Source organism: Monodelphis domestica, chromosome 1 (genome assembly GCF_027887165.1).
Source record: "Monodelphis domestica isolate mMonDom1 chromosome 1, mMonDom1.pri, whole genome shotgun sequence".
In the NCBI taxonomy this organism is placed as follows: Eukaryota; Metazoa; Chordata; class Mammalia; order Didelphimorphia; family Didelphidae; genus Monodelphis; species Monodelphis domestica.
This window is the reverse complement of record NC_077227.1, coordinates 456,955,892-456,983,444: the sequence shown is the minus strand read 5'-3', so window position 1 is coordinate 456,983,444 and position 27,553 is coordinate 456,955,892. Positions and strand designations below refer to the sequence as shown.

Sequence of the window (27,553 nt, the reverse complement as noted above, 5' to 3'; positions counted from 1 at the left end):
ATTGGTGCCAGAAGAACTCAAAAAGAAAATAGATAATGACTGTGAGCCTCAGTTTCCTCATCTGTCAATGGGTATAATAATTGATTCTTTATTGGGACCAATGAAACCAGATAATGAATTTTGAAGGTCTGTGAAGTGGCAAGTGCTGAACAAGCCAGCTGGAGATTTTTAGGAGAGGGAGCTTTGGTGAAATGGAAAGAATCCTGGGAAACGTGAGTTCTGGGCTCAAGTCCCAGATCCACTGCTTACTAGTTATATGACCTCACATCAGTGATGTTCCTTCTGAGCCTTGATTTACTCCTGTCAATACTAAGGACAGTTGGCATCACAGTGCACAGAGCTCTGGACCTGGGGTGAGGAAGACCTGGATTTAAATCCATCCTCAGACACTTACCAGCTTCATGACTCTGGGAAAGTCATTTAGCTTCTTTCTGTAAAATGCCCCCAATTCTAAACTGGAGGTCATCATCATACCTGGCTCCTAGGGTAGTTGTGAAGGTCAAATGAGCCAACATGTGTAAAGAGCTTTGCAGACTTTAAAGAGCTTTATAAATGCTAGCTGTCATTCTTACTATAATTTTTTTAGATTAACTAATGACCTCCCAGAACTCTTGTGAACATTCTCTTTGGAGACAAAGAATTTGGCTTTGAAAACAGCCTCAGCCACTTAAGGGCTGTGTCTCCTTGAGCTGGCAGGGGGTGGAGGGGAGGGGGAAGAATTTCCCTCTTTGTGTCACTTTCCTCTTCTAGAAAGTGAGGAGGGTATTGAACTACCTGATCTCCAGAATCTTTTTCAGCTCTAAATCCCAAGATCCAATGGGAGGATAAAAATTTTAAATAAAAAAAATCCCAAGAATGAACTCAAAAATGGAACTATGAAAGACATAATTTATACATACATATCTGTCCCGGAGGATGCCTTCTATGATGTGAGGAAGGAAATGAGGGGCTGTGACACTTGTAAATAAATCCTACTAATAAAAAATCATTGATTTTTTTTTTTAAAAGACACAATGGGAAGTATAAGTGCAATAGTGTTTGAGGGAGTAGCATGGAGTTGATGACCTCTAGTTGTGACCCTGGACAAGTCACTTAACCCTGTTGGCCTCCATTTTCTCCTCAGTCAAATGAGCAGGAGAAATAACTACTCCAGTATCTTGCCAAGAAACCCCCAAAGGAGTCATGAAGAATCAGATGTGATTGAAACAAACAGAACAACTATACGTCCATGGAAGGGCCAGGTTTGTGGGAGAGGGGCCCTAGGATACAGAACCCTGAGAAGAGCTGGGGATAATGTCTTGCACAGTGGCTGTTCTTCCCAGGTGGGTGGGCGAACCTCAGAACCAAATAAGGCAGTGGGACCAATGGGAAAGAAATTAAATGAAATTAATTTATTTTACTTCAGCAACTTTTAAAGCGGAAGCAATCCTGGCACCAGGGTATTCGACAAGAATCCGGGCGGCTTTGAAATCACTCACATTTACTGAGTTGCCTGATCACCAACTGATGGGAACACGGCCTATGAGAGGCGACAGTGTCTGTGCAAAATTGGAGATCAGAGGGAGAAGGGAAATACGGCTGGGGAAACATGAAAGGCGGCAATCCTTGCAAATTAGCATGCTTAGAAGTTAAAAGGAAGGAGAGTGTGTGCAGCAGCCACGATGGGCCAGTACTCCCAGGAGAGGGAGGAGCTGCCTGTAGGAGGCCAGGGAGCTGGGTCTTGAGCTCCTGGACCAGCTCTGGCTGATTACTGTGCTCCTCTGGGATGAGTGGCTTCCCATTTCTGAACCTCAGTTATCTCCTCTGTAAAATGTAAACCAGCTGATTTCTAAGGCCCTTTCTAGATGTGTGAAATGAGGAGTTCAGATCCCTCCTCCCCTAGATATTCTGAGTTCTGACGTGCTCAAGTTCCTTCCAACAGCAATATTATGGGATGTGTGGCATCCCCTGTTCTTCTGGAGCCTGTCAATGGGCAGAGGAAAGGACGATCCCCAGCCCCTTTCCCTTCTTCCTCTCACAAGTAGAAACCTGAATCTGGGGGCCCCAATGGGCTATAATTTGCCAAATGGTGCATATGGATGGAGGAGCTTTGTTCCCAGACATCCCTCCCCGTGGGGAAGACAGTAATGCAGTCAGAGCCTCCCAGGACACTCGTTGATAATAACAACCAACCTTTAGCACTTTGAACTTTTCCATCTGGCTTTAAAATACATGATCTCATTTTATCCTCATAAGATCATTTGAGGCCAGATGGGATCATTCCTGTTTTCCAGAGGAAGAAGCTGAATCAGGTCTAGACAGGAGAAGAGACTCATCCAAGACGATGGTGCTAGTCAGGGAGGAAGCCAGATCAATGTTTTTTTACAAGCTCCCTCATCATGCTTATCTGTGCTCTGGTGAATGAATGGAGGAACACTGGTTGGGAGAATCATAAGACGTTTAGAGTTGGAAGGACTTTAGTGATCAGCTGGCTTAATAAAAACCCATCTGATAAAGGAACAGAATCTTCAGATTTAGAGCTAGACAGGAAATCATCTAGTTCAAACCTTCATTTACGGATGAAGAAACCAGGCAAGTGGCTTGCCAAGTTCATACAGGTAGTGAATTGTACATCTGGGATTTCAACCCTGGACCTCTGACCCCAAAGTCACTTCTCTTTCTACCACACCGTAAGGTCCAGAGAGGAAGTGATCTACCCAAGGTCCTGCCGTGAATTAGATGTTGGCAGGGCTGGAACCCAAAGATGAAAAAAACCCAGAAGCCACATGTCAGGCCTGAATGAGCCTAAGCATCAGTCCTCTTTGAAGAGCTCGCCATGCATCAAGGAGGGACCAAGGCATTAGTGTGTCTGGCCACAAAAGCCCCCCTTGACCTTCCGAGGCTGGGTCGTGCCTCCCTGTCTCCACTGGGAATGATAGGAAAGAGGCCGGCTCAGTGACTGGGAGAGGGCTGGCTAGGGAGCCCCAGGGGCCAGAGGTGGAATCAATCGTGCCCAGCATCCACAGAGACAACTTCTAAAGATGTTTTTTAATTAAAGTCCAGGAAGATCTATATGTGCAATATCTCTTTGCCTAGCAACAGCACTTGGCTTTCAATACCAAAAGGGGCCAGGCCTGGGGGAGGGGGAAGAATGAGGCCAACGCAGGGGGAGGACAAGAGGAGGGGCAGACAGAAGCCTCTGTGTCCCTCTCAGAGAAGGACTTGGGGTCCAGCTGTATGGACTAGGGGTACTGTAGACATGCGCTGCTCTGAGCCTCCCCCACCTTCCCGGAAGACCCTGGAGGTCAAGAACCAGGAAAGGATGATGAGACCTGGGAGAAGGATATGTTTGCTGTTGGGGGGGGGGGGGGTCAGGGTCTTCTCTGAATGAATTAGCAACCTGGGTCTGGGGCACTTAGGGATCTGATTCTCTCCTGCTAGAAGCCAAGAGTAACACAATAAAAATCCTAATCAAAGCAGCAGCATCAATCCTACTTAATGTAGGCCTAATGTAGTGCTGAGAGCAACAGCCAGTGAATTACAATGATGGGTCTAGGGAAGAAGCCTTGAACTGGGAGACAAGAAATCTGGGTTCTAGGCTTGTCTTTTCTTCCCACTGGCTGTATGACCCTAGTAGAGTCTATTTCCTTCTCTGGTTTCAATCCTCTCTCTAAAACGAGAGCTTTGGAATAGATTGTTTTTTTTAGGTCACTTCCAGCTCTAACATTCTGTGTTCTAAGGTCCCCCTCCAGTTCTGTGTCCTGTGTTCTATCAGCATCTGATGGGATAACATCCTCACCAAGACTGACATTCTGCATTCTGCATTCCCTTTTTAGCACTGATTTGCGATACTGTGAGTAGTGCTTAGGCTGAATTCGATTCCTCTTTCCAAGGGGCGCTTTGGTGGCACCCCTCAGGTCTGACCATCCTGAGGGGCCACAACTGCTTGACCAAATCTCAGATTGGCTTTCTCTTGCTCCCTTTGCCCTATGGTGGTGAGGAGGGAGGACCAGAAAGAACAGAGGGGCTGGGAGTGGTCAGGAGGCTTCAGCAACCACAGATATTTGAGGCAGCTGAGAAATTCCCAGGCGCCCCCCCAAAACTGGTTGAAGCTAAAGCCATCCCCCGATTTGGGCTGGATGGATGCCTACAGCTTCTGGACATACTAATTAGTAACCGTTGGTGGTTCATGGACCATTCCTGCTTCCAAGAGCTCAGCTGCGGCCGCTGCTGGAGGGTCCCCACCGGAGGCCGTCTGCTAGAAGAGGCAAAAGAAGAATGAGGAAGAGCACCTAGCCTCCACTGGCACCCTCCATCCAGTGTGGTCCTCTCCTCCTTTCTATGCCAGCTCCAGCTCAGATTCTCTTTTCCTACCCCTCCCCCTCCGTCTCTCCCTCACCCCCAGGGTCTTCCTGTGCCCCTTGTCTCCATATTCCCTGCTTGCAGCCCCTGTCTTCTCTTGCCTTCTCTAGCTCTACCTCTCCCCCTTAGCTGCAGTCCAAAGTCTCCCATGTCTCCCAAGGCTCATCCGTCTAGATTAGGCTGTGCAGCCGGAAGCCTGGGGGTTGAGGCCAACATAGTGAGCTGGCTGCAGGAGTGATGATCACCGAGGGAGCTGAGAAGAGCTTGAGAAGGAGGGTTGTTTCCTGTGTAATCAGAACGTTGCTGGGGCCTCGACAAGTGGTTTTTAATTTTTAATAGAAAGTGTTCAGAGCAGTTATAGCAGCTGCAGGTGATGGAGAAAGACAGGGTGGGGATGCAGTTTCTCTTTAAAAAGTCTGAAAAAGCAGCAAATAAATAAAATGCAAAGTATAGGTCTAGGGTGGCCCCCAGTCTGGATTCCTGTAAAATGTGTAGATAATTTCTAGGGCTCCTTCTAGCTCTATGTGTCGGAGGTCCCTTCCACCTCTGAGATTGTGCTCTAAGGTCCCTTTCATTGAAAAAAAATAGCACTATGTATTAATTCTAAGAGAGAAGAGTGGCAAGGGCTAGGCAATAGGGGTTAAGCGACTTGCCCTAGGTAATATCTGAGGTCAGATTTGAATCCAAGACCTTCTATCCTCAGGCTTCTCTGTCTACAGAGCCACTTAGCTTCCCCAAGGTCCTTTTCATTTTGACATTCTGGATCTAGGACCCCCTCACTTGAACATTCTGTGGAACAGGATCCCTTCCATCCAGGCATCCTATGTTCTAAGATCACTCCCTGGCATCCTGTGTCCCTTCTGTCTCTGATACAAATTATTTTCTATTCTGTGTTTTTTTGGAGTGCTCACTCTCATGCCTGGGCCTCCTCTTATCTTCCCCTGCCCCAACCAGGGCTGACTGATGGAGGAGGAGGAGGCTGCCTGAATGGACTTAGGCATGGCAGCTATAGCACTGTGATAGATAGTAGATGGAACTCTAAAGCTTTATCAAAGCTTTGTCCACAAAAATGACCCAGTTCTTTTACCTCCTACAGGCACTTTAAGCAAGGAAGGATGCACAGCCTGAGCTGAGTAGTGTTAGGAACAGGGGCTGAGTGGTAATGCTTCAACTTCTTCATATTTGAAATGAGTAAAATAATGTCTGCTGCCTTGACTTTCCCCATGGGACTATGATAAAGAAATCACTTTGTAAATAACAACCTCAAAGAACTACTGAATCACATGCCGTTGTTTTAATTTTTTATATTATCCTGTTTCTTCCTTCTCAACCTCTTTTTCTCCCCCTAATTTGTATAGCTCCTTTTTCTAATTCTTTTCTTCTTCCATGTCCTCTCTCTCTCCATTTCTTTCATTTTTTAACCCTTGCCTTCTGTCTTAGAATAAATATTAAGTATTGGTTCTAAGGTAGGAGAGCAATAAGGCCAGGTAATGCTAGCTGAGTGACTTGCCCAGGGTTATACAGCTAGGAAGTGGCTGAGGTCAAATTTGAACCCAGGATCTCCCATCTCTGGGCCTGTCTCTCTCTCCATTGAGCCACTTAGCTGCCCTCTCCTCCATTTATTTTCTCTCACTTCCTTTTTCTTCTTTGTTCCCTCTCAGTCTTTTCCTTTTTCCCCCATCCTCTTCTTTTCCTTCTACCCTCTCCTGCCAAGCTATATCTTCTTCTCCCATCTGACTTCCCCATTCTCTTCTTCTACCTCCTCCTCGTCTTCTTGTTGGTTCATTTGGTGCTTGCCACCACAGTGGGATTTCCAAACCTTGCAGGAGTCATGGTCCCTGCTAGCTACAGAAATTTCAGGAAGAGGTTAAAATCTTCTGAGTCAGGAAATTGATGTCATTTTCTTCAGTCAAACACAAAACATGTACCTTCTGGCTGCCGTGCTCTTCTGACTGCCCATGAAACTTGAATTTCCTGGCACTGTCTCCCCATCACAAGGACTAGGTTAGGACCCAGCTGACCTGGAAGTAGCAGCAGGGATGGGGGATGGGGGCTAGTCTACATGATCTAGTAGACATAAAGGCAGCTAGCTTGATAGAAAGGCAGACAGACAGACAGACAGACATATAGGCAGGCAGATATAGATAGATCAAAGCCAATCACTATGCTAAGCACTTAAGACACAAATACAAATAAATAAGCAAAAGAAGTTATTTTCTCAGGGAGCTTATGCTTTAAAAGGGAAGTTAAGGGTTTTTGTAAATCAAGTGTGGAGGGGGGGCGCATATTTTAGCATGGTCCATAGATGGCAAGCAGTGAATTAAAGGCCTGGATTCACACAGGATAAGGTAAAAGCTCACTTGTTGGGGCCTAGAGTGATTTTAGGGGCAAAATCCAGGTTTCTGGTGGGAAGGAGAAGGGAAGGATGCCTGGATTGGAGGTGGCTTGATCTGAACATGGCTCAGTAGGCTCATTTCCCTGGAGGAAAGAGTCCACAAAAGTAGGGGGAAAACAACAGAAAAAATAGAGATAGAAAAACAGAAAAATAATACAAAAAATCACTTGAATTTGAATTTGGAGTCAAGAGGACCGATGTTTAAATTATGGCTCTTCTATTTCCTGCCCATGGGGACCTTCAGCAAGCCATTTCCTCATCTGTAAGTGAGAAGGTTGGATTTGTTGGTCTCTTCCAGCTGTCAAGCCTGTGTTCTTGCACTTGGTGCCCATCAGGGATGTTCTTTTGAAGGTTCCTGCTATGTAGGGAACACTTACCTGGTGCTACTTCCCCCCCCCCAAATACTACCAAATCAAATAGCATCAGAAAAGACGTCAGGTCTCTGAGTGCTGCACTCAGGGGATAACGAGATCCCCTGGGACCTGGGGGAGAGACAGAATCAGAGAGAGGGACAAGAGTGTAGCAAACCATAAATGACACGTCAGTCCCTAAAGGAGAGAAGCCTGGCCTTCTTAGACCCTCCACATTCTAGCCCCAGCTTTTGAGGTTTATCCCACAGTGAACATAAAGTTGGACATAATACTAGAGACAGGAGACCTGGGTTTGAATTCTGGTCCCATTCAGTACTTCCTAGCTGTGTGATGCTAGGAAGTCACTTCATCTCTCCAGACTGGTTTCCCTGGGACAGATTCATAGTATCTAGTGTAACAGCCACCTTCTGCTCCTATCACACTAATAATACAGTAAGGCCTTTGTAATTTGGTGTTGTATTGTAATCCTTAAAATGATCAGGAATGTTAATTCTCAATTATGTAATCCTAGAGCACTTGAAACTCATAATTTGGCACAATAATTCTGGTAGATTTTCATGTCTATCAGCAGGCATTTATTAAGTGCCTACTGAATACCAGGCACTATGGATCCAGAGATAAATTATCATTTTACAGGTGAGGACACAGGTTCAGTGACTTGGCTCTGGTGACAGAGCTAGTAAGAAAGAGAACTGGGATTGGAACCTGAGTGTCCTTGTACCTTTCTCCAAGATCATGGAGAATACTGTTTGTTATATTTATCTGGGGTTCTGGCATGTGTTCTCCCTGTCTTTCAGGGTCTTTAGGAGGAAAATGCTTTGTAATCTCTTAAGCACTGTAGAACTTGATATTTTATTCATTTGTCTACACTTCACCAAACTGAATTGTTGACCACATCCCTCTATGTATCTGGTGCTTTCCAACTTCCTGCATTAGCTTAGGATGCCCCCTTCACCTAGGTAACCTTTCTCCCCAACACCCCCTCTCTCTACCTGATAAATCCTCTTTCATAGTCAATCTACCTGGATAGTTGACATAATATAATTTTACATTCAGAGCTGCCATCATCATCATCATCATCATAGCTAACATTTATGTAGTGCTTACTATGTGCCAGGCACTGTGCTCAATGCTTTACAATTATTATCTTGTTGGATCCTCATAAAATTCCTGTAAGATGGGTACCATTTAGGCTTGCCCAGAGTCACGGAGCTAGTAAGTGTCTGAGGCTGGATCTGAACTCACATCTTCCTGACTCCAGGCCCAGTGCTCTTAGCTGCCATATTGTCGATGGTTAGGAAGGGAAGAACCTGGTATAAAAAAGAATGAATAGAAAAGGCTTCCTGGAGGAGGAGAGTTTTGAATTGGCATGTCGAGATAGGAAAAGGATTGGGGAAGATGGAGAAAATAAGGATCATCTTCTCTTCTGTCTCTCTTATTTATAGAAAGATAAACTAAGGTCTAGAGTCATATGCTGAAAATCATATAGCAGTCGTCCAGTCCCCTAGGGACCTTCAACTACATTTCTGCAGAATGACAGGCGACTTTTCCATCCATCATTTCTGATATGTTCCCAGCTCCGTTGGGTTGACGGCACATAATGACATAGAGAGAGGCCTTGGTTCTATCCTGAGTGCTGACGCTAGAACCTAGCTGGGTAACCTTGAGCAAGTTTCTGCCTCCACTGGGCCGTGACATCCTCTCGAAAATGAAGGAGTTGGACGAGATGCTTTCCAAGATGCTTTCTCCCCGTGATGGTCCACATTCTCAGGCCATTTCTTGCATTGACATGCCATGACTCCAAGGGAAGGGTGTCGATGTGGCAAGGGTCGAAGCAGGGAGAATCTTGTGTGAGGGGAGCCATTGGGGTTGTCTGCTGGGGAAGAGGTGAATACTGGTGACCCTTCACCATCAGCAGTAACAATAGTAACAGGAAAGAAACCAAGACAAAGCAATGGAAGTCCTCAACTAGGAACTGGGGAACCATGTGCATGATCGGCCCAGAAAAAAAAAATCCTAATTCTATTTGAGGTTCTTTAGGCCAGTGCAAGTGTCTTACCTTGAGAGGCAAGACAGCCCTTTCCCCACCATGTTGTTGCATAGCTGCTAAGGGACAGCTGAATGATCTGGAAGGCAAAAAGAGCTTAATTTGTGACTAGATGGCTAGCATCTGGAACAAGTCAGGGGATGGTCCAGTTCTCTTCCATCCTGGTCAGATTGTATTGGGGGTATTGCATTTGGCTCTGGACATTGGCTCCTTGACAAAGGAGAGTGAACAGACAGCAGAGGAGATGCTATTCAATAGTTAAAGGAAAGGAGGGTGTGTAGCCTAGAGATGATTTAGTGGAGCAGAATACAGTGAAGAGTGTGGGCTCCAGAGTCAGAGGACTTGAGTTCAAATCCCACATCTGATACTACCTGAATGATCTTCAACAAGTCACAATTATTCTGGTCTCAGTTTCTTTATCTATAAAATGGGTGTGTGTGTGTGACCTAGATGACCTCTGAGACCCCTTCTAGTGCCAAATCTAGGATCCTAAAACATAACAGCTTGTTGCAATATAGTGCATAAGAATGATTGACAAGTGCATGAGATCAGAATCTTGGGGGAAATGAGATCCCTTATCAGAGTCTATGGTAAATATCCATCTGAAGGATTGGCATGGTCAAGGGGCATCGGACTTGTTCAGCTTGGCTTTGGAGGACAAAACTATAAGCATTAGATGGAAGTTGTGCTATATGAAGAAAACTTTACTAACAGCTGGAGTTGTTCAGAAGTAGAAAGGGCTGCCGTAGGAGGGCATAAGCTCCCTGGCACTGGAGATCTTTAAACAGAAATGGGATGACCCCTGGTTACAGATGTGGCTCAGAGATAGGATGTCAGACAAGCAGTCTCTCTCCTGCTCCTAACTCAGATGCAGTCCTCGGGGTACTACACAACAAGCCACCCGGGAGATGCCCTCTCGCGGTGTCCAGGCTCCGGCTGGGAGTGGGAGAAGAAGCAAGGGCCCGAGGGCTCAGAAGTAATAACAGCTAGCACCAATAGAGTGCTTTAAAGGGGCTTCCATGGGGGAAATCCCCGTCCGCTTTGTTTTGATAGCTAGAGCCAGGAGACCCGTGTCTGAAGCTTAGCTCGGGCACCTCCTACCTGTGTGACCTGGAACAAGTCACTTCACTGCTCTGAACCTCAGTGGTCACATCTAGAAAAAGAGAACGATAGCTAGAGAGGCGTTGAAACGGAGTGACTTAATGGGTACCCGAGCAAGAGTAGCCTTTGTAATATCTCCTGAAAGTGGCCGTGCAGCCTTTGCTTGGAAACCTTCGCTGACAAAGAACTCCCTCCCTCCTGGTGTTGCCTATTCTATCCTTGGACAGATTTTATTCAGTTCAATTCCATTTTGTAAAGGCATGTGTTAAGCTCCTACTATGTGTTCATGCTATAATGCCAGAGATGCAAAGACCAAAACAAAACCAAAAAGGATCCCTACCAGCAAGGATCTGAAATTCCACTGGGAGGAAACAACAGGAATGGAAATGAGTGAACATTAAGTATATATGAAAAAAATACATTGTAATTTGGGAGTGAGTGGCATCCTAAAAATTGAGGGGCTTGTTGTTGTTCAGTAATTCAGCCATGTCCAACTCTTCATGAGCCCCACGGACCATCTGGGGGTTTTCTTGGCAAAGGATACTGGAATGGTTTGGCATTTCCTTCTCCAGTGGATCCTTTTGCCAAGAATCAGAGGTTAAGTGACTTGCCCAGTGTCACAAAGTAGGAGGTGTCTGAGGCTGGATTTGAACACAGGTCTTCCTGACTCACAGACCCAGCACTCTCTCCACTGAGCTGCCTCTAACTGAAGGGCACAGGGATGGAAAAAGTCTCAGTGAAGGAAGTGGCAGTTGTGATGATCCTCGAAGGGAGCTGGGGATTTTAAGAAGCAGAGACAAGAAGAGAGAGCCCCTAGGATGGGGCAGGAGATGTGAGGTTGTGAGGGAAGCATCAGGCAGGCCACTTTGGCCAGGATATTGGCTTGCATGGTTTTCCTTACGTAGCATTTACACTGCCTACTTTTTAGGGCTGTTCTGAGAATCAAATTATATCATGACTGTGGAAAATGCTTTAAAATTACCATAGAACACTATGGAAATAGGATCACAGAATTTAGTGCTAGAAGGACTTTTGAGATCATCTAGGCTAGCAAGCTCTCATTTTCCACATGAGGAAACAGTCCCAGGGAATTGAGATGACTTGTCCAAGGTAATAAGATAATGAAAAGGGGCAGCTGGGTGGCTCAGTGGATTGAGAGTCAGGCCAAGAGACAGGAGGTCCTGGGTTCAAGTCTGATTTCTGACACTTCCTAGCTGTGTGACCCTGGGCAAGTCACTGAACCCCCATTGCCTGGCCCTTACCACTCTTCTGCCTTAGAACGGATAAACATTATTAATTCTACAGTAGAAGGTGAGAGTTAAAAAAAAAAGATAAGCAAGGTGACATTCAGACTTGGGTTCCTTGCCCAGGAGGGCTTCTCCTACTGCAACCAGCTGGGATCCTTGTCTAGCTCTAATAATAATAATAATAGCCAGCACTTATACAATGCTTTGGCAGCTAGGGGGTACCATCATGCACAGAGCACTGAGCCTGGAGTTATCAATACTCGTTTTCCAGACACTAGCTGTATGACCCTGGGCCAGTCACTTTACCCTATTTGCCTCAGTTTCCTCAGGTATAAAATGAGCTGGAGAAGAAAATGATAAACCACTCTAGTATCTTTGCCAAGAAAACCCCAAATGAAGAGTTGGACACAACTGAAAAATGACTAAACAAGAAGAGTACTTTAAAGAGAACAAAGCACTTTTTATGAATATTTAATTTGAGTCTCATAATAATCCTGGGGGGTTGGTACTTTTACTATCCCCATTTTACATGTGAGGAAACTGGGGCAGGTGGAGGTTAAGTGACATGGCCAGAGTCCCACAAAGAGTATGTGTCTGAGGCTGGATTTGAACTCAGGTTTTCTTGATTCCAAGTATAGTCTTTTTTTTTTAAGCCCTTACCTTCCATCTCAGAATCAATACTGTGTATTGGCTCCAAGACAGAAGAGTGGTAAGGGCTAGGCAATGGAGGTTAAGTGACTTGCCCAGGGTCATATAGCTGGGAAGTGTCTGAGGCCAGATTTGAACCCAGGACCTTCCATCTCTAGGCCTGACTCTCAATCCACTGAGCCACCCAGCTGCCCCCCCCCCAAGTACAGTATTAATCCACTGGGCCTCCTTACTGCCTCAAAACTAATTTTCTTGAGTCCTATGGCAGTTCTACCCTTTAGCAATACCAGGGTGATAGATTCTGGAGGACTGTTTGGTGTCCAGGAGGGTACTGCTCCATCCTAGCCAGGGGTGCTCTGGGATTCAGAGGGAGGATGTGATGTGACTTGACCAAGGTCATGCAGATGGTAAGTAGAAGAGCTCAGACTGGGATCCTAGTGTGTGAGGTCCACAATCTCCCTGGCTAAGGTACTTGTATTTCCCCTCACACACACAAACACACATGCACTTTGCTCCCAGGCCCCCGATTCCTCTCCATCCTTCCTTCCCTGGGATGCTAAGATACCATACCTCATCCCTGTCCTTCTCTCCAGTGATTCCAATTTTAATCGAAGAGAGGGAGGCGCATTGCAGGGGTGGGATGGGCTGGGCTGGAGGGAGAAGGGTGGGTGGGGAGGGAAAGGAGAAATGCTAAAGACTACGAAATAAATATACGTCTCTCCAGAATGAGAGCCCGCCAAGGGCCAGAGAAAGGGAGACGAGAGGCAGGCTGGGAGAGAAAGAGGGAGGGAGGGTGGGGAGCTCTCCGAGAAATGCTGCAGTAGCATTTCCAGACACTCCCTCATTAGGCCAGGCAGTGAGCTAGGCTCACCTCTAGACTGGCCTGGCAGGACAGCTTGAAGACCATGCTGCCCATGGGAAAGGATGGCCACAGCTGGGATGGGATAGGCCATGGCCTGTGGAGGGGGAACTCAGAAGTCCCAAACGTTCTGAGACCTCATTCCTAGCTGGAACTCTGGGCTGAGCAGGTGGGCATGGATAGGAGCAGATGGGGTCCCTCAGGCAAGGAAATGGATTAGAGCCAGGAGACACCTTCAGGATGGTCTCACTCAATCCTTAATTTTGTAAATAGAGAATCTAAGATCTGGGAGCGTTCCCCCAAACTTTTTAGACAAATCACTTATTCAACCTGGATGTATCTCCCCATCTGTAAAAGAAGGATTTTGGGAGTTCTTAACTTTAGGGTCCATGGAGAGATATCAGTGGGTCTGTGAAATTTATTTTTTATACATTTGTATAAATGGTTTTCTTTGTAACCATATATATTCTATTTTATGCATGTAAATACATTTCTCTAAGAAAGGATCCATAGGCAAATGATGGATCTTTAGTCCAGTCTGATCTCTAAGGCCCCTCTTAGCTCTGACAGTCTATGTTCTAAGGCAGTGATGGCAAACCTTTTAGAGACTGAGTGCCCAAATTGTGACCCTCACACTGCGTGTGAGCCCCCCTTACCCTAGACAGAGGAGGAAGGAAGTGCTCCCATCAGCTGCTGTGCAGAGGGGCGGCACACGTTTCATAGGTTTACCAACATGGTTCTAAGGTCTCTTCCTGATCTGACATTCTAAGGTTCCTTCTAGCTTTAATATTCAGTGTTCTATGTTCCGTTCCACCTCAGCCATTCCATTTAGAATTCACTTCAGTGGTCACTTATCAAGAGTGTCCTATGTAGCGGGGCGATGTTCAGTGCTGCAAATACAAATGTGACAATCAGCATAGTCCTTTTCTCCTAAGGATGTTGTAGGTGACTAGTGGTAGATATGATATGCACCCAGAGAAGATGGAACAGGATGGAGCAAACTAGAGGTTCACCCAAAACACCCTGGGGATATTTGAGGATCTCTTTAGACTCTGCTCTAAGGTACAACTCTTATGGTAGGACACTGTGGCTCTGTGTCAAGGCAGGTGAGGCTTCTCAGGCCCATCCGTCCATCCGTCTGTCCCTTGGTCTCTCCCTGCACCTCTCCCTAGCTGCCCCCAGCTGAGCCTCACGTCCCAAGTTCTGCTCTTCTTAAATTGAACATGATGTCAAATTAGAGCCATGGCGGGGACAGGCAGAGTGAAGCGCTCGGTTTAATGAGGCAGCGTCGAAAATCAATAACTTAATTGCAGCCGTTTGATGGACTTTTATCCAATTTATACTCTCCCCGACCAGCTACGTGCAGCGCATGAGGAGTGGGGGCCCTGTCTGGGTCCCTGGGGGGAGGGGGAGAGATGGTACCACTGCCCTGGACCAAAGCTTCTCAGGCTCTCTCCCATGCTCTTCCATTCTGTTTCTCTTTCTTCTCTCTTGGGAGGTGGGGTGAGCCCAGAGCTTAGGCTGGAGGATGACTCCCTGTAGAGCTGTCTCCCTCTAGCCCTTCTAGCATTCCTAGGAGACTAACCAATGAGGCAGCCTCCAGAGGCAGCAATTCCTATTATTCTCATACCTCAAGGCAGGTTCTTCTTCCTTTCCAACCTTCCACTGTGCTCTGGTTGAGCCCAACCTGAAGGTTTGTCTCTAAGATCCATAGCATGAAATACTGGCAATTTATATTTGGAATGAAGGATTTGAGTTCTAATCCTGGTTTTGCTAGCTTGCCTATGTGACTGTGGACAAGTGACAGCTTCTCTGGCCCTCAGTTTCCTCATTTGAAAAGTATTCTTACCATGTCGAAGTCCTATATTTGTGTAAGGACCACATCAGGCTTATCTTTATAGTAAGGCAAGGAAAAGATCCCTGGCCTGGGACTCAGGAGATCTGGGTTCTAGTCATTCCTTTATCCCAAGTGCCTTTCAGCTGCACATAAAGAAACATTAGAGCTGTCTAAAAGAATAGATTGTCTTGGAAGAGATAATGAGCTCCCTGTCACTGTAGGTCACTTGAGAGTTAACTTGGAAGGATTTTTGGAGAAAAGATTCTTATTTGGGTATGGATTGATCTAAATGACCCATGAGTTCCCTTCCCTCTCTAAAATGTGTTGACTTGCCCTCTTTGGACCTGAACTTCCATTTCTGTAAGCTTCGGGTGTTTGGGCTACATAATCTGAGAGATGCTTTTTTCCAACTCTGATTTTTTTCCCCTCAGAGGTACTTGATTCCTACCAGGACTAGAACCCAAGTTCTTCTAACCACATCCTCCTGCCATCTATAGTCCTACCGGCTGAGAAGTTGGGGTCACTCCCCCTTTCCTCATACCCACCCAAAGGAGCATGGCAGCAGGATATGGCTAGTCTGAATTGGGCTCTTCTCTAAGGGGTCAGGTTGGGAAAGGTAAAGGGTGTGACCTGGCCCTGAATTTCTTTCTGTGGTTCCATTGATTCATCGAATGTATTTTAAGGAACTCTGAGTGAAGAAGAAGATGGAGGGAGGGTGGCAGGAGGCATGGAGATGGTGGGGCTCAATGAGGACAATTGGGAGCTGAATAAAGAGTCAGGGGCTTGGTGTGGGGAATGAGGACTCAATGATGAGATGGTGAGGGGGCTCAGTAACACCTCCCAGTGAGTCTCTTTTCCCTCTCAGGCACCAGGCAGATGATCTCACAACCGTGTCTCTCCTTGGTTCCCTCTACCTTCCCCCTCCATGGGCCCAGGCACTTCAGTAATGCAGGTGATGGCATCAGATGCAGATGACCCCACGTACGGGAGCAGCGCACGACTGGTGTACAGTGTCCTTGATGGTGAGCAGCACTTCACTGTGGACAACAAGACAGGTGAGGAGCTCTCGGGGTAGTGCCTGGCAGAAGGGATGGCAGACATGGACTCTGTATCCTAGAAGCTAATCCCAATGGGGAGAGGGCATATAATGAGGGGAAGAGGAGGCTGAGGAATCAAGTCCTTCCTCAAGGCCAAAGATGGGATGATGGGAGGACAGCCATGAGCAAATGGAGGGTAAATCTTGCAGGGTCCCAGAAGGACAAAGATAATAAAGGATGGATGAAGAAGGAAGGCTTGAAGAGTAATCATGAAAATGATAATAACAATAGCCAATATTTATATAGCACTTACTCTATGCCAGGTACTCTGCTAAGCACTTTATAATTATTATCTCATTTGAACCTCACAACAACCCTGGGAGGTAGATCTAGAACCTGGGAGATAGGTAGAACAAGTGTTCCCATTGTACAGATAAGAAAATTGAGACAGAGAGAGATTAAGTCACAGAGACACAAGCTAGGAGGTATCTGAGGGCAGATTTGAACTCAGGTCTTCCTGACTCCTGGATGGATAATACTCTCTCCCACTGTTCTACCTAACTGGGGAGACAGAGACCCAGAGAAAAAGTGGGCAAAGGAGATGGGAAGATAGGGAACAAGGGAACAAGAGAGATCAGGAGGGAAAAGGACAGGAAAGTGGAGGACCTGGGGATGAGGGGGAAGAACAAAGAGAGTTGGGAACAGAAGAATGTTCTCTCAGCCATGAGTTGGATCAGGAAATAGGAGAAACAGATGAGAATAGGAGGAAGATGAGTAATGTACAGGGGAATAGGTAGCCCTAGAATGTTGGGGGATGGAGCTTTAGAGTTAAGAAATGGAGAGGGGCAGAAGAGTCTGGCAGCAGAAGAGTGGAGAAACAGAGAGAAGAGAGACCAAGAGAGGAAGGGAGGAGACCAAAATGGCACATGCAGGGCAGCCAGAAACAGAAAGGGTGGAGAGAGGTACAGGAAGATGGCTTCTGAAACTATACCACCAGGGCTGATCCAGGTCCAGCTAGACGCTCATATTTCTAGCTGTTGGTTGAAAGAGAGAAGGAAATGACAAAGGAGGATGGGAAGCCTTTCAGTCAGCTAGTTCAAGCTCTAAATATAGCCTCCCCAAACCACCTGCACTGGACTCCCCAAGCTTCTGCAGCTCTTTGCCCCCAAAAGATTTGCTCCCCATCTCCCACAAGCCAAATTTGTCTTTTATGCAATCCAAATGCATTGAAAGTTCTTGAACGGGGTGGGGGAATAATATGGTCAGAACAGAGCAATGGGAAGTGAGTGAGAAGATGCCTCTGACTGTGAATGAAGGAGAAACTGGGAGTTGGGAGACCAGTTAGTTAGAAGGCTATTATGGTAATTCAGAGAAGTGACATGGGTCTGGACTCAGGTGATGCTAATGTGGATAGGATGATGGGGACAGATGCCAAAGAGATGGTGGAGAAAGAATGGAAAGGTCCAGTGACTCATGAGATAGCAGGGACTCCAGGGATGGAGTAGAGGATGGGGAATTCTAAATCAGAAGAAAGAAAGAAATTGGGAAATGGGGTGGTTTCAAGGGGAAATGGGGAGAGTTGAGTTCTGAACATGTAGAATTTGAGATTTTGGCAGAATATCTAGATGAAAATGTTCAATAGGCATTTGAAGACTTGGCCCTAGAATTTTGAGAAGAGGTTAGAGTTGAAGATCTGTATTTGGGAGTCATCCACAGAGAGGTGATAGTCTGAGCCATGGAAACAGCTAAAGTTTTCTAAGGGAGAAGTGAAGAGAAAGAAGATAAAAGGGTCCAGGACAGAGTCTTGGGGAATATCCATAGTTAAGAGGTAAAAAGACAAAGAAGCAAGGGGCAGCTGGGTGGCTCAGTGGATAGAGAGCCAGGCCTAGAGATGGGAGGTCCTGGGTTCAAATCTGACCTCAGACACTTCCTAGCTGTGTGACCCTGAACAAGTCATTTAATCTCCATTACCTAGCCCTTACTGTTCTTTAATTTTTTTTAATTTTCCCAATTACATGTAATAACAATTTTCAACATACGCATCTAGAACTTATAAGATCCAAATCGTCTCCCTTCTTTACTTTCTTCCTCACTCCTGGAGAGCCTTACCACTCTTTTGCCTTGGAACCAATACATAGTATTGATTCTTAGATGGAAGGTGAGGGTTTTAAAAAAAGACAGAAAAGCAATCAGAGAGATAGAGGGAGAAGCAAATCATAAGGAAACAAGCAAAGGGAGGAGTTTTCAAAATGCTGATCAAGGTGACCAAAAAATTGTGGCAGAGAGGTGGAAGAGGATGATCTGGCCATGGGATTTGGTATCACTGGTCCTGTGGTAGAGTGAAAAGAACGCTTAAGCAAATGAGTTGAAATCCTGATTCTGCTTCTAACCAGTTATGTGGCCTTGGTCACATTACTTCCTCACTGGGTTCCATATTTTTTTCATGTATAAAATAAGGAGATTGGACTGCATCAGAGATTCTCTCTCTCGCTGTCTCTTTTGGGTCTTGAGACCCCTTTCCACTCAAAAAATATTGGGAACCTCTTAAAGAGCTCTTCTTTATGTGGGCTATAGCACTTGGCACAAAGCAGGTGCTTAATAAATGTTCATAGATTGATCATATTTGTCATATTAAGACCCTTTAGTATTATTATGAACATTAATAGTTTAGGCCTTAAAGATCCCCTGAAAAGGGTCTCTCAGAGACCCCCAGGGTCCAGTCAGTCAACATCTATTAAGTATTTACAGTGTGCCTGGACTGTGCTAAGTGCCAGGGTACAAAAGAGAAGATAGTTCCTGCCCTCATAGAGCTCATAGTCTAATTGGGGAAGAGAACTCAAAACAAGAAACTAAAAGGAGAGGAAGATACTTAACATAAGGGCAGGAAGGAATCCAGAGAGGTCCACCTGGATAGAAAATGAAAAGAAAGCTGACATGGGCACCCTCCTTTAATGGAAGGCCTGGGACTATGCTGGGGGGGGGGTGCCTCTGGACTAGATAATCTTTTTGTTTTAAACCCTTACCTTCCCTCTTAGAATCAATACTGTATATTGGTTCCAAAGCAGAAGAGTAGTAAGGGCTAGGCAATGGGGGTTAAATGACTTGCCCAGGGTCACACAGCTGGGAAGTGGATGAGGCCAGATTGGAATCCAAAATCTCCTTTCTCTAGTCTTGACTCTCAACTCACTGAGCCACCTAGCTGCCCCTGAACCAAATGATCTTTAAGGTCCCTTCCATCTCTAAATCAATAAATACTGACATTTATATTGAACCTTAAAGTTTGCGAAGAGATTTTGTGACATTCTCGTTTAAGCCTCATAATAAATCTGTAAGGTAGATATTACAGACATTGTTACCGTCATTTAAAAAAAATTTTAATGAAAATGAGTAAACTGAGGCTGAGAGGTTAAATTACCTGCCTGTGGTCACATAGCTAGTGTCAGAAGTAGGTTTTGAACTCAGATCATGGAATCACTGGATTAGAAATTTAGAGGCGCTCTATTAGAGGCCACTGAGTCCAGGTGAGAAAACTGAGTCAAAGAGAAGTTTACTGCTGTGCCCTGAAAAAAACTAATAAGTGCCTTAAGGGCAGGATTTGAATTCAGATGTTTCAGATATCTAGGTTTTTTTTTTGTTTTTTTTTTTTTTTAATATAACATGCTGCTTCTACAGTTGAGATGGAAGCCAGTTTTCTGGGAGTTGAGTAGAGATGAGTGAGGAGGAAGTAGAAAATGTGGCTGTAGGTTCAAAAGCTCCCCTGTTCCCATCAGTGTTCTGGGCTGTGCTAATGCTTACCACTACTTGTAGACTGCTTTATAATTTACAATGACTGTTCTCACAACATTCCTTATGAGGTAAGAAACACAAGGATTGTTATCCCTCACTCTACATATTGGGCAACCGAGTCCCATCACGATTGCTCTAAAACTGACTCCCTCTCCTGTTTTTTAGATTATGATATGCCCCGAGAGCCTATTTTTTCCTGTGGAAAAGGAGATAAGAAATTACAGGATTTAGATTTGGAAGAGACCCTAGGGACCATCCTGTCCAACCCTCTCATTTTAGAGGAAGAAGCTGAGTGCTGGAGGGAAATATGAATATAGAGAAAGAGCCAAGCCAACCCTTCACTTTCTCAGGATTTGGGGAGCCCTTAGGGGCCCTTTTGTCCATGGGAGAGACTAGGTTTCTCTAGTCCTTTCTTGGTTGTCCTGTTCCCAGTCCTCTCCCTCCATTGCTCCTCTTCCTAACTTCTGTCCCCTCCTCTGCACTCCCATTTCCCTAAAAGAACAGGGTTGGCGCCAGACCTGGCTCAGAAGAGTGTTTCATTCCATAAGCTGGGAATATTAAACTGATAACATTCTCGGGGCTATATTTAGCAAGTGCTCAGTGGTACAGTCTGTTCTCACTGTGCAGTTAGCAGGGAGCGTAGCCGGAACGGGCCCTGAGAGGAAGGTGTGAGAGAGGAAAAAGAGAGAGAGAAAGAGAGGGGGGCGGGGTGAGGGAGGGAGAAAAAACCCTCCTTGTAAGAGGAAAATTAACTTGTGTGTTTTAAAGGCCAAATCTCCCAACGTGGCCCCCATCATCTGGAACAGGAATGGCATTTGTGAGACTAATGAGGCATCTCACGCTGTGCCCCTTCGTGGCCCCTGCAAGCAGCAGCTGGAGGGGGAACAGCTGGATGCTTGGCCCTGGAAGTGTGAAGGATGGGTTAGAATGGGACCACAGGGAGGGGGTGGAGTAGCCCTGTCCCCGTTATTAGAGAGCTCTAATCCCACTTCCCCAGCCCACCCCTCAAAACAAATCTTGCCTCCCCTCCATGGGGTTAAAAGAACCTCGCCAGAAATCTTCAGCCCTGTCCTAAGAAAATCCACAGATTTTTCAGAGAACTAGAGTTGTCTAGTATCAATTGTCCAAGGCTCCTAGAATTATGGGATGTCAGAACTAGAAGGAACTGTAGAGCACAGAATGACAGGCCTGGGAAGGGCTGGGGAATATAGGACATAGAATTTCAGAGCTGGAAAGGACCTGAGAAAATGGAATGTCAGAGCTAGAAAGGGATGGCACAACTGGAAGAAGCCCGAGAACATAGAATTTAGAGTGTTAAAGATAGAACATAGAAAATCAATATTGAAAGGAGCCTTGAAACCTAAAACACAGAATGTCAGATATGGGAGGGTCTTAGAACACGGAACATAGACAGATGGAGATGGAAGGAACATCAGAGACCATTGAGTTTAGAGGAGGAAATTTTCCCTACCAAGTGGAAGTGACTCTCCCGAGGTTACACATAGAGTCAGTTGCTGAACAGAGTCCAGAGCTTTTCTGCCATGAGGTTTCAGTGCTCTGGGCGTGGCAACCCCTCCACTAAGAAAACCAGCTCTAGGGATGGAAAGAGATGAAAGAGGGGATGACAGTGCATAGGGTGTTGGCTTAGGAGTTAAAAAGATCTGAGTTTGAATTCTGACTTAGCTATTAGCTGTGTGGTTCGAGGCAGATGTCTAAAACCTCTTTTTGTCTCAGTATCCTTATCTGTAAAATAAAGAGGTTGGACTTGACTGCTGAGGATCCTTCAACTCTAAATCTAACCCTCTTTCACCAGCCATAGAAAGGCAGAGTTCCTGGATTTGCTTTATCATTTCCATTACTAGATTGAACTTGAGGTTGGGATCAGGGTAGCTTAACATTTAGTCTTTTCCTGGGATTCAATTCTTCACGTGGGTCAATGAGGGCGCCCTAGGACCCACTTACCTAAAGTAATTTGGGCATGGGTAGGAATTAAATCAGTCTCCTTCCAGGACTGGGTTACCAGGAACGGCTTTTTAGACTTCTCATAGTTTGGGCATGAATTATTTCCAGGAAAATTCAGCTACAGTTGGAGTGGGCTGGGAAACAGGAGCATGACTGCCTGCTCCCCTCAGCTCCTAATTATTAAAAAGAGCCCTAGATTTAGAGTTGAATGATTCCTAGCTCTGTCTTCATCCCAACTCTTCTACTTAATCCAAATTTGATCCTTGGAAGGAATCGTTCCTTCTCTGGGCCTTAATTTCCCCATATGTAACACGGGAACATTAGATGAGATGAACTCTTAATTTCCTTTCCAGCTTTAGATCATATGCTTGCTTGCAGAATGCTAATTGTTCTAGAAATGAAGAAATTCATTCTTTAGAAGCTACTGAGTGGTGGTGGTGGTGGTGGTGGTGGTGGTGGTGGTGGTGGTGGTGGTGGTGGTGGTGGTGGTGGTGGTGGTGGTGGTGGTGGTGGTGTGTGTGTGTGTGTGTGTGTGTGTGTGTGTGTGTGTGTGTGTGTGTAGGGGCAGAGGTACAAAGGGAGATAAGGCCAAGTGGGAGGAAGGGAAGAACCTGGTATTTATATGTTCCCCTGCTCAACATTCATATGGGGTCTAGAGATGCCCAGTGGCTCCCAAGAAAGACACAGAAAGAGACATAGGGAGGGAGGAAAGGAGGGAGGGAGAGAGACAGAGACAGACATTCAGACAGACAGACAGAGACAGAGAGAGAGCCAGAGAGGTACTTGTGCTAGAGATATGGAGATACAAATAAATACAAGCAAAACAATCTCTGCCCTCTAGGAGCTTCCATTCTAATGGAGGAAAACAACACTTAAAAGGGAAAAGATTCCTCATAGGTAGCGATCATGTCATTAGCAAAGTTCATTTTGCCTGGACTGCCCTTCATCTTTCCCTCTCTTTTATAATTTCTCTGTTCTTCCTGCCTTCCTTTGATTCCTCTCTTCCTCTTCTGTTGGTTGGAAAGATTACTGGATTGTAATAATCTGAATTCAGATTCTAGCTCTGTTAACTTTCTACTGCTGTGATGCTGACCAAGTCGTCTTACCTCTCTAGACCTCAGTTTCCTCCTTTGTCAAATGAAAGTGCTAGACTAGATTACCTCTAAAATTCCTTCTCCTTCAGCTCTCTGGTTATTGTTCCATCTTTTCATCACCCTCATTCACTTTCTATTCTCCTCCATTCCTGTACCTTGATCTTTTTTTTGTTTGTTTACTTGTTTCTCATCTTCCTTCTCCTTTCTGATTAAGAGCTCATGTTTCTGTAGTGCTGGAGGGATCCTAGTCCAAGAACTAAAACAAATTAGTCCAAGAACAAACAGTTAATTTGTTACTAACATACCATGTAGGCCTCTTTGGATCTCAGTTTCCTTCTCCCTAAATTGAAGGTTGGACCAGGTATCTCCAAGATCTCTTATAACTGAAACTAGAAGATTTGATCAAAGAAGAGGAGTAGGGGGAAGGGATAGAGAAAGACTAAGGGAGATAGAGGGGTTTGGTTAGAGATAAAGATGGGGGAGGGATGAAAGAAAAGAGAAAGAAAAGGAGAGGTGTGGTGGGAATCAATTGTGGTGTAGGATTTTTGTTTGTTTGTTTTATAAAAACCCTTACACATTGGTTCTAGGGCAGAAGAGTGGTAAGGGCTAAGCAATGGGAGTTAAGTGACTTGCCTAGGGCCATACAGCTAGGAAGTATCTGAGGTCAAATTTGAACCCAGGATCTCCTGGCCTGTGCAGTGTGGTATTTACAGGACCTGAAAGCAGGAAACCTGGAATCAGAATCTGAGTCTACGACTTACTATCTGAATGACCTTAGTAATCATTTAACTTCTCTCTACCTTAGGCTTCACATCTGTGAAATGGGGGCAATGCAATTTATATTCTCTACATAAGAGAGTTATTATAAGGAAAGTACTTTGTAAACTTCAGAGTACCATAGAAATGAGCGTCATAAATGAGGAGTGGAAGAAAAATAGATTGGAACAACTTTCCTAAATTCACACAGGCTCAAGCCTATGATCTTTTGATTGTAAATTTGGTGCTTTTTTTTTTCTCTAAATCAGGCTGAAGATCTAAGATGTTAGAAAAAAAGATTCAGCTTGGATTTTCCATTCCCTGTCTTTCCTGTACCTCTGCCCTTTGTTTGGGCCCTGGAGCTTGGGCACGGGTTTAAGGAGGAACATGCTGGGTAAATGAAGATTCACTTGTCTAATTAAGGCCTAGAGGAGTGTGTGCTGGGACTGGCTCATGGACCCATTAGCCGGGTGACTGACTTCCCTGTGGAGGTCTAGCCTCTCCATTGTAGCCAGAGGAGAGAGGGAGAGCCACAGGGGCTCTGAAGGGGACAAAAGAATTGGCCTCCTCCTAAATGGTTCTCTAACTCAAAGCTCCAGTGGATTGGTTTCCCCTTCATCTATATTTTATTGACATTTTTTTATTCTTCCATCCATCTCATTTCAGACCATATCCCTTTTCTTTCCCTTCCTTAGAGAGCCAGTCCTTGTAATCAAAAAATAAAAAAGGGGGGAGAAATAGCTCAGTGAAGCTAAATAGTCTATCACCGGAGTCCAATGTACCTATAGTTCCCCATCTCTACAAGGAAGGAAGGGAGGCTCATTTTCTTGTCTCTTCTCCAAGGCCAGGCTTGGCCATTATAATTATAGAGCATTCAATTGCCTGTAGTTTTCTGGTAGTGGGGGTTGTTTTTTCCATTTACATTATTGTAGTCATCTTGTAGATTGTTTCCCCAATGCTTCTCACTTCCTTCTGCCTTGGTTCATATAAGTTTTCTCATGTTTGTGTGAATTTCCCTATTCATCATTTCTAACAGGGCAGTAATAATAGTCCATTGCATTCATACACTAGTTTGTTTAGCCAATCCCCAATGGATATATATATATATATATATGTACATGCATAGGTGTTTATATTATAATATGGAAAATATGTCCCTACAGCTTCCCCTCTCCCACAGATTCCTCATGACTCAAGAAAGCCCTCCTATTTCCTTCTCTCTCTCCTTCTCTCTCTTTCCTTCCCTCTTTTTTCTTTTCTCTTCTCTCTGGAGGCTTCAACCACTGAATACTGTCCCCTGGGATTAGCTGCCTTTGGGGAAATTATCCCACTTTGCCCCATAGAAGTCTTCCCACTCTGAGCAGCCACCGCCATGGCCACCTGAAATGCTTAGTGCCAAAGTGGGGGGAAGATTAGTGTCCTGGGGGCCAGGAGATGTGAGGGCTGGTCCGAGCTCTGCTGCTAAATCGTTGTGGGACCTCGGACAAGTTACTTCTCTCTGCCTCAGTTTTAACATCTTTAAAATAAAAGGATTGGTCTTTAATATGTCCTTCCAGCTCTAGCAATCCAAGTGCTCTCTCTGCTTCCAGAAAGTCTAGACAGAGCTCAGTTCTTCAGCAATCAGTCAGAGGGATAGGTACTGGCTCAGTGATTTCATTGATATACATTGATATAGGGAACTCCTAGATGAGGAAACTCCCTTCAGCAATGCAGGGTAGCACCTTTTCTGCAATTTATAGTCTTAGAGAGTTGCCTAGAGGTCTAGTGACTTGCTCAGGGTCACATAGCTATTGAATCACATATTACAAGAACCTTAGAGAGTAAATTCAAATCCCCTGTGTGATAGATGAGGTCCACAGTCACACAAATAATGTGGGTCACAGAGATGGATACAAATCAAATCAATCAGTTGCTCCTTTTTGAGAATCTACTAAGTTACCTACTAAGTGTTCAGCTGTGTGCTAAACTCTGACAAGGATGTAAAGAAGTATAAAGTATAGCTAGAGGATCATAGATTTAGAGCTGGGAGGGACCTTTAGAGGTCAACAGTTCCAACTCCTTCATTTTACAGAAGAGGAAACGGGTTGAATTGACTTAACTCCCACAGCTACGTGTCTGAAGGGGCATTTGAATCCAGGTTTTCCTGACTCCCAAGGTTAGCATCCTGTCCACCATGACAGTCTCATTTCTGACTCTTTCCCTCTTCTTTCCCTTCCTTAGAGAGCCAGTCCTTGTAATCAAAAAATAGAAAAAGGGGGGAAACAGTGAAACTAACAAGTGTATCAACTGAGACCTTGCCCTGAAAGGAACCCATAGATGAGGAGACAAATTAACATGCTATGGGAAATAAAGTTGAAGAGATGGTACAGAGCAGTACGAGAGTATGAGCCCCTTTGTCTGTGTACTTGCTCCCATCTACCTCTTTATTCCCTAAACCCTTCCCAGGCCTTGTCAGAAAACCTTGTGATTGAACTCTCAAGGTGGAATGGGGAGCCCTCCCCACTTTCTGATGAGCCCTTCCTTCCCAAAGAGTATCTCAGTATCTTAGAGCCAAGTTTACGCACTCCTTTTCCTACAAGATGCCACATCCCAGCAGGCTGAGGCTACAGAACCATTAGGAAGAGAATCTGGGGGTCGTTTGGGGGAGATTTAGAGCCTGGGAGAGCCCAAGGGCCAGCTTGTGGAGCCAGGAGCCTGGGTTTTATTGGAGAAATAAAAAGGCAGCTGGTGCGTGACTCCACCTGGCGCTCACAGCTTAGAGGGGTCAGAACTGAGCCAGGAAAGGAATGGCAGCAGGAGGGGGAGCCCGGCCCCAGGCACTGCCCATCGACAGCTGGTGCTCAGCAGGTTGGGGGAGATCCGAGCCCATGATCATCCTCTGGAGGCGTGAGGAGGCCCCTGGGTCTGGCCTTAGCCCAGTTCTTTCTCGATTGTCCAGTTTGTAGGCTGTCTCTTTAATAAGGGAGTTAGAATGAGCTGGGGCTTCTGTCATCCCTGTAGAGATCAGGATAATGGAATAGGGAGGGGATCCAGAGCAGGGAACCTAGGACTGTTCCTAGAGAGGGAATGTGTATGGGTGTGTGTTTGTATTTATCAGTGGGTGTTTGTGTTACATGCACAAGTTATATGCACAGAGTGTGCCTCCAGTGTTCCGTGAATATATATGTGAATTATTGGGCTATATGTGAATTATGTGTGGGCATGTGTCAGTGAGTTGTGTAAGCTGATTGTGTGTGAAATTGAGTTGTGAATGTGCTTGTATATTACTGGGTCTGAGTCGTGCGTGTGCGTTATGTGAATAGCATGTAGAGATTGTGCGTATGTGTGTGTGCACCTAAAATGGCATTTTTTTCCAGAATGATTTGATAGATTTATATTTGTCCTCCATGACTGGGAATGACTGAAAGGGTCTTAAGCTTTCTTTTCTGCTCTTTCCAGAATCTCTGGCAAAGGAAGCTGAAGGTCTTGTGTAGAGGAGAGGCAGAGAAGGAAAGGGGGTGAATGGGGTGGTCACTTAGACCTGGAGCCATAAGGCGGGAGACCCAATATGGCCCCTATCTTCCAACTGAAACTGAGCTGGGATACCTTTGCTCCTTCCCAGGTGTGATCCGCACAGCAGTGGCTGACTTGGACCGGGAGAAACAGGAGCGTTATGAGGTTGTGATCCGAGCTACAGACATGGCTGGTCAGCTGGGAGGCTTGTCGGGCTCCACTACGGTTACCATCGTCATTACTGATGTCAATGACAACCCACCCCGCTTCCCACAGAGTAAGGACCCCTGCTTGGCTACCCACCCACTGTCCCTTGAACCCCTTCTGCTTTCAATTCAGTTCCATTCAGCAAGAAATCATTAATCAACTACTATTCTGTCTAAGGCACTGTTCTAGACCCTGGGGATGCAGAGATAAAAAAAAAAGGAAGTTTCTACCCTCAATGAGCTTACGTTTGCCCTACTCTCTTTCTGTCTCTCTGCCCTATCTCTCATGGTGCTGTCGTCCTTCCTCTCTAATACTTAAAGAATAAGAGGCCAGCCTGCCATCTCTCTGCTGTCCTGGGGCCCCTTATCCTATC

The 27,553-nt window shown here is 45.5% G+C and overlaps 1 protein-coding gene across 1 annotated transcript in view; it reads left to right on the top strand.

Annotated features, from left to right (window-relative positions):
• CDH22 (cadherin 22) overlaps positions 1-27,553 on the top strand; it is a 154,026-nt gene that overhangs the window by 83,536 nt on the left and 42,937 nt on the right. The window contains 2 exon segments of the mRNA XM_056812366.1: positions 15,782-15,901; positions 27,083-27,250. Coding sequence (XP_056668344.1) covers positions 15,782-15,901; positions 27,083-27,250 — 288 coding nt within the window.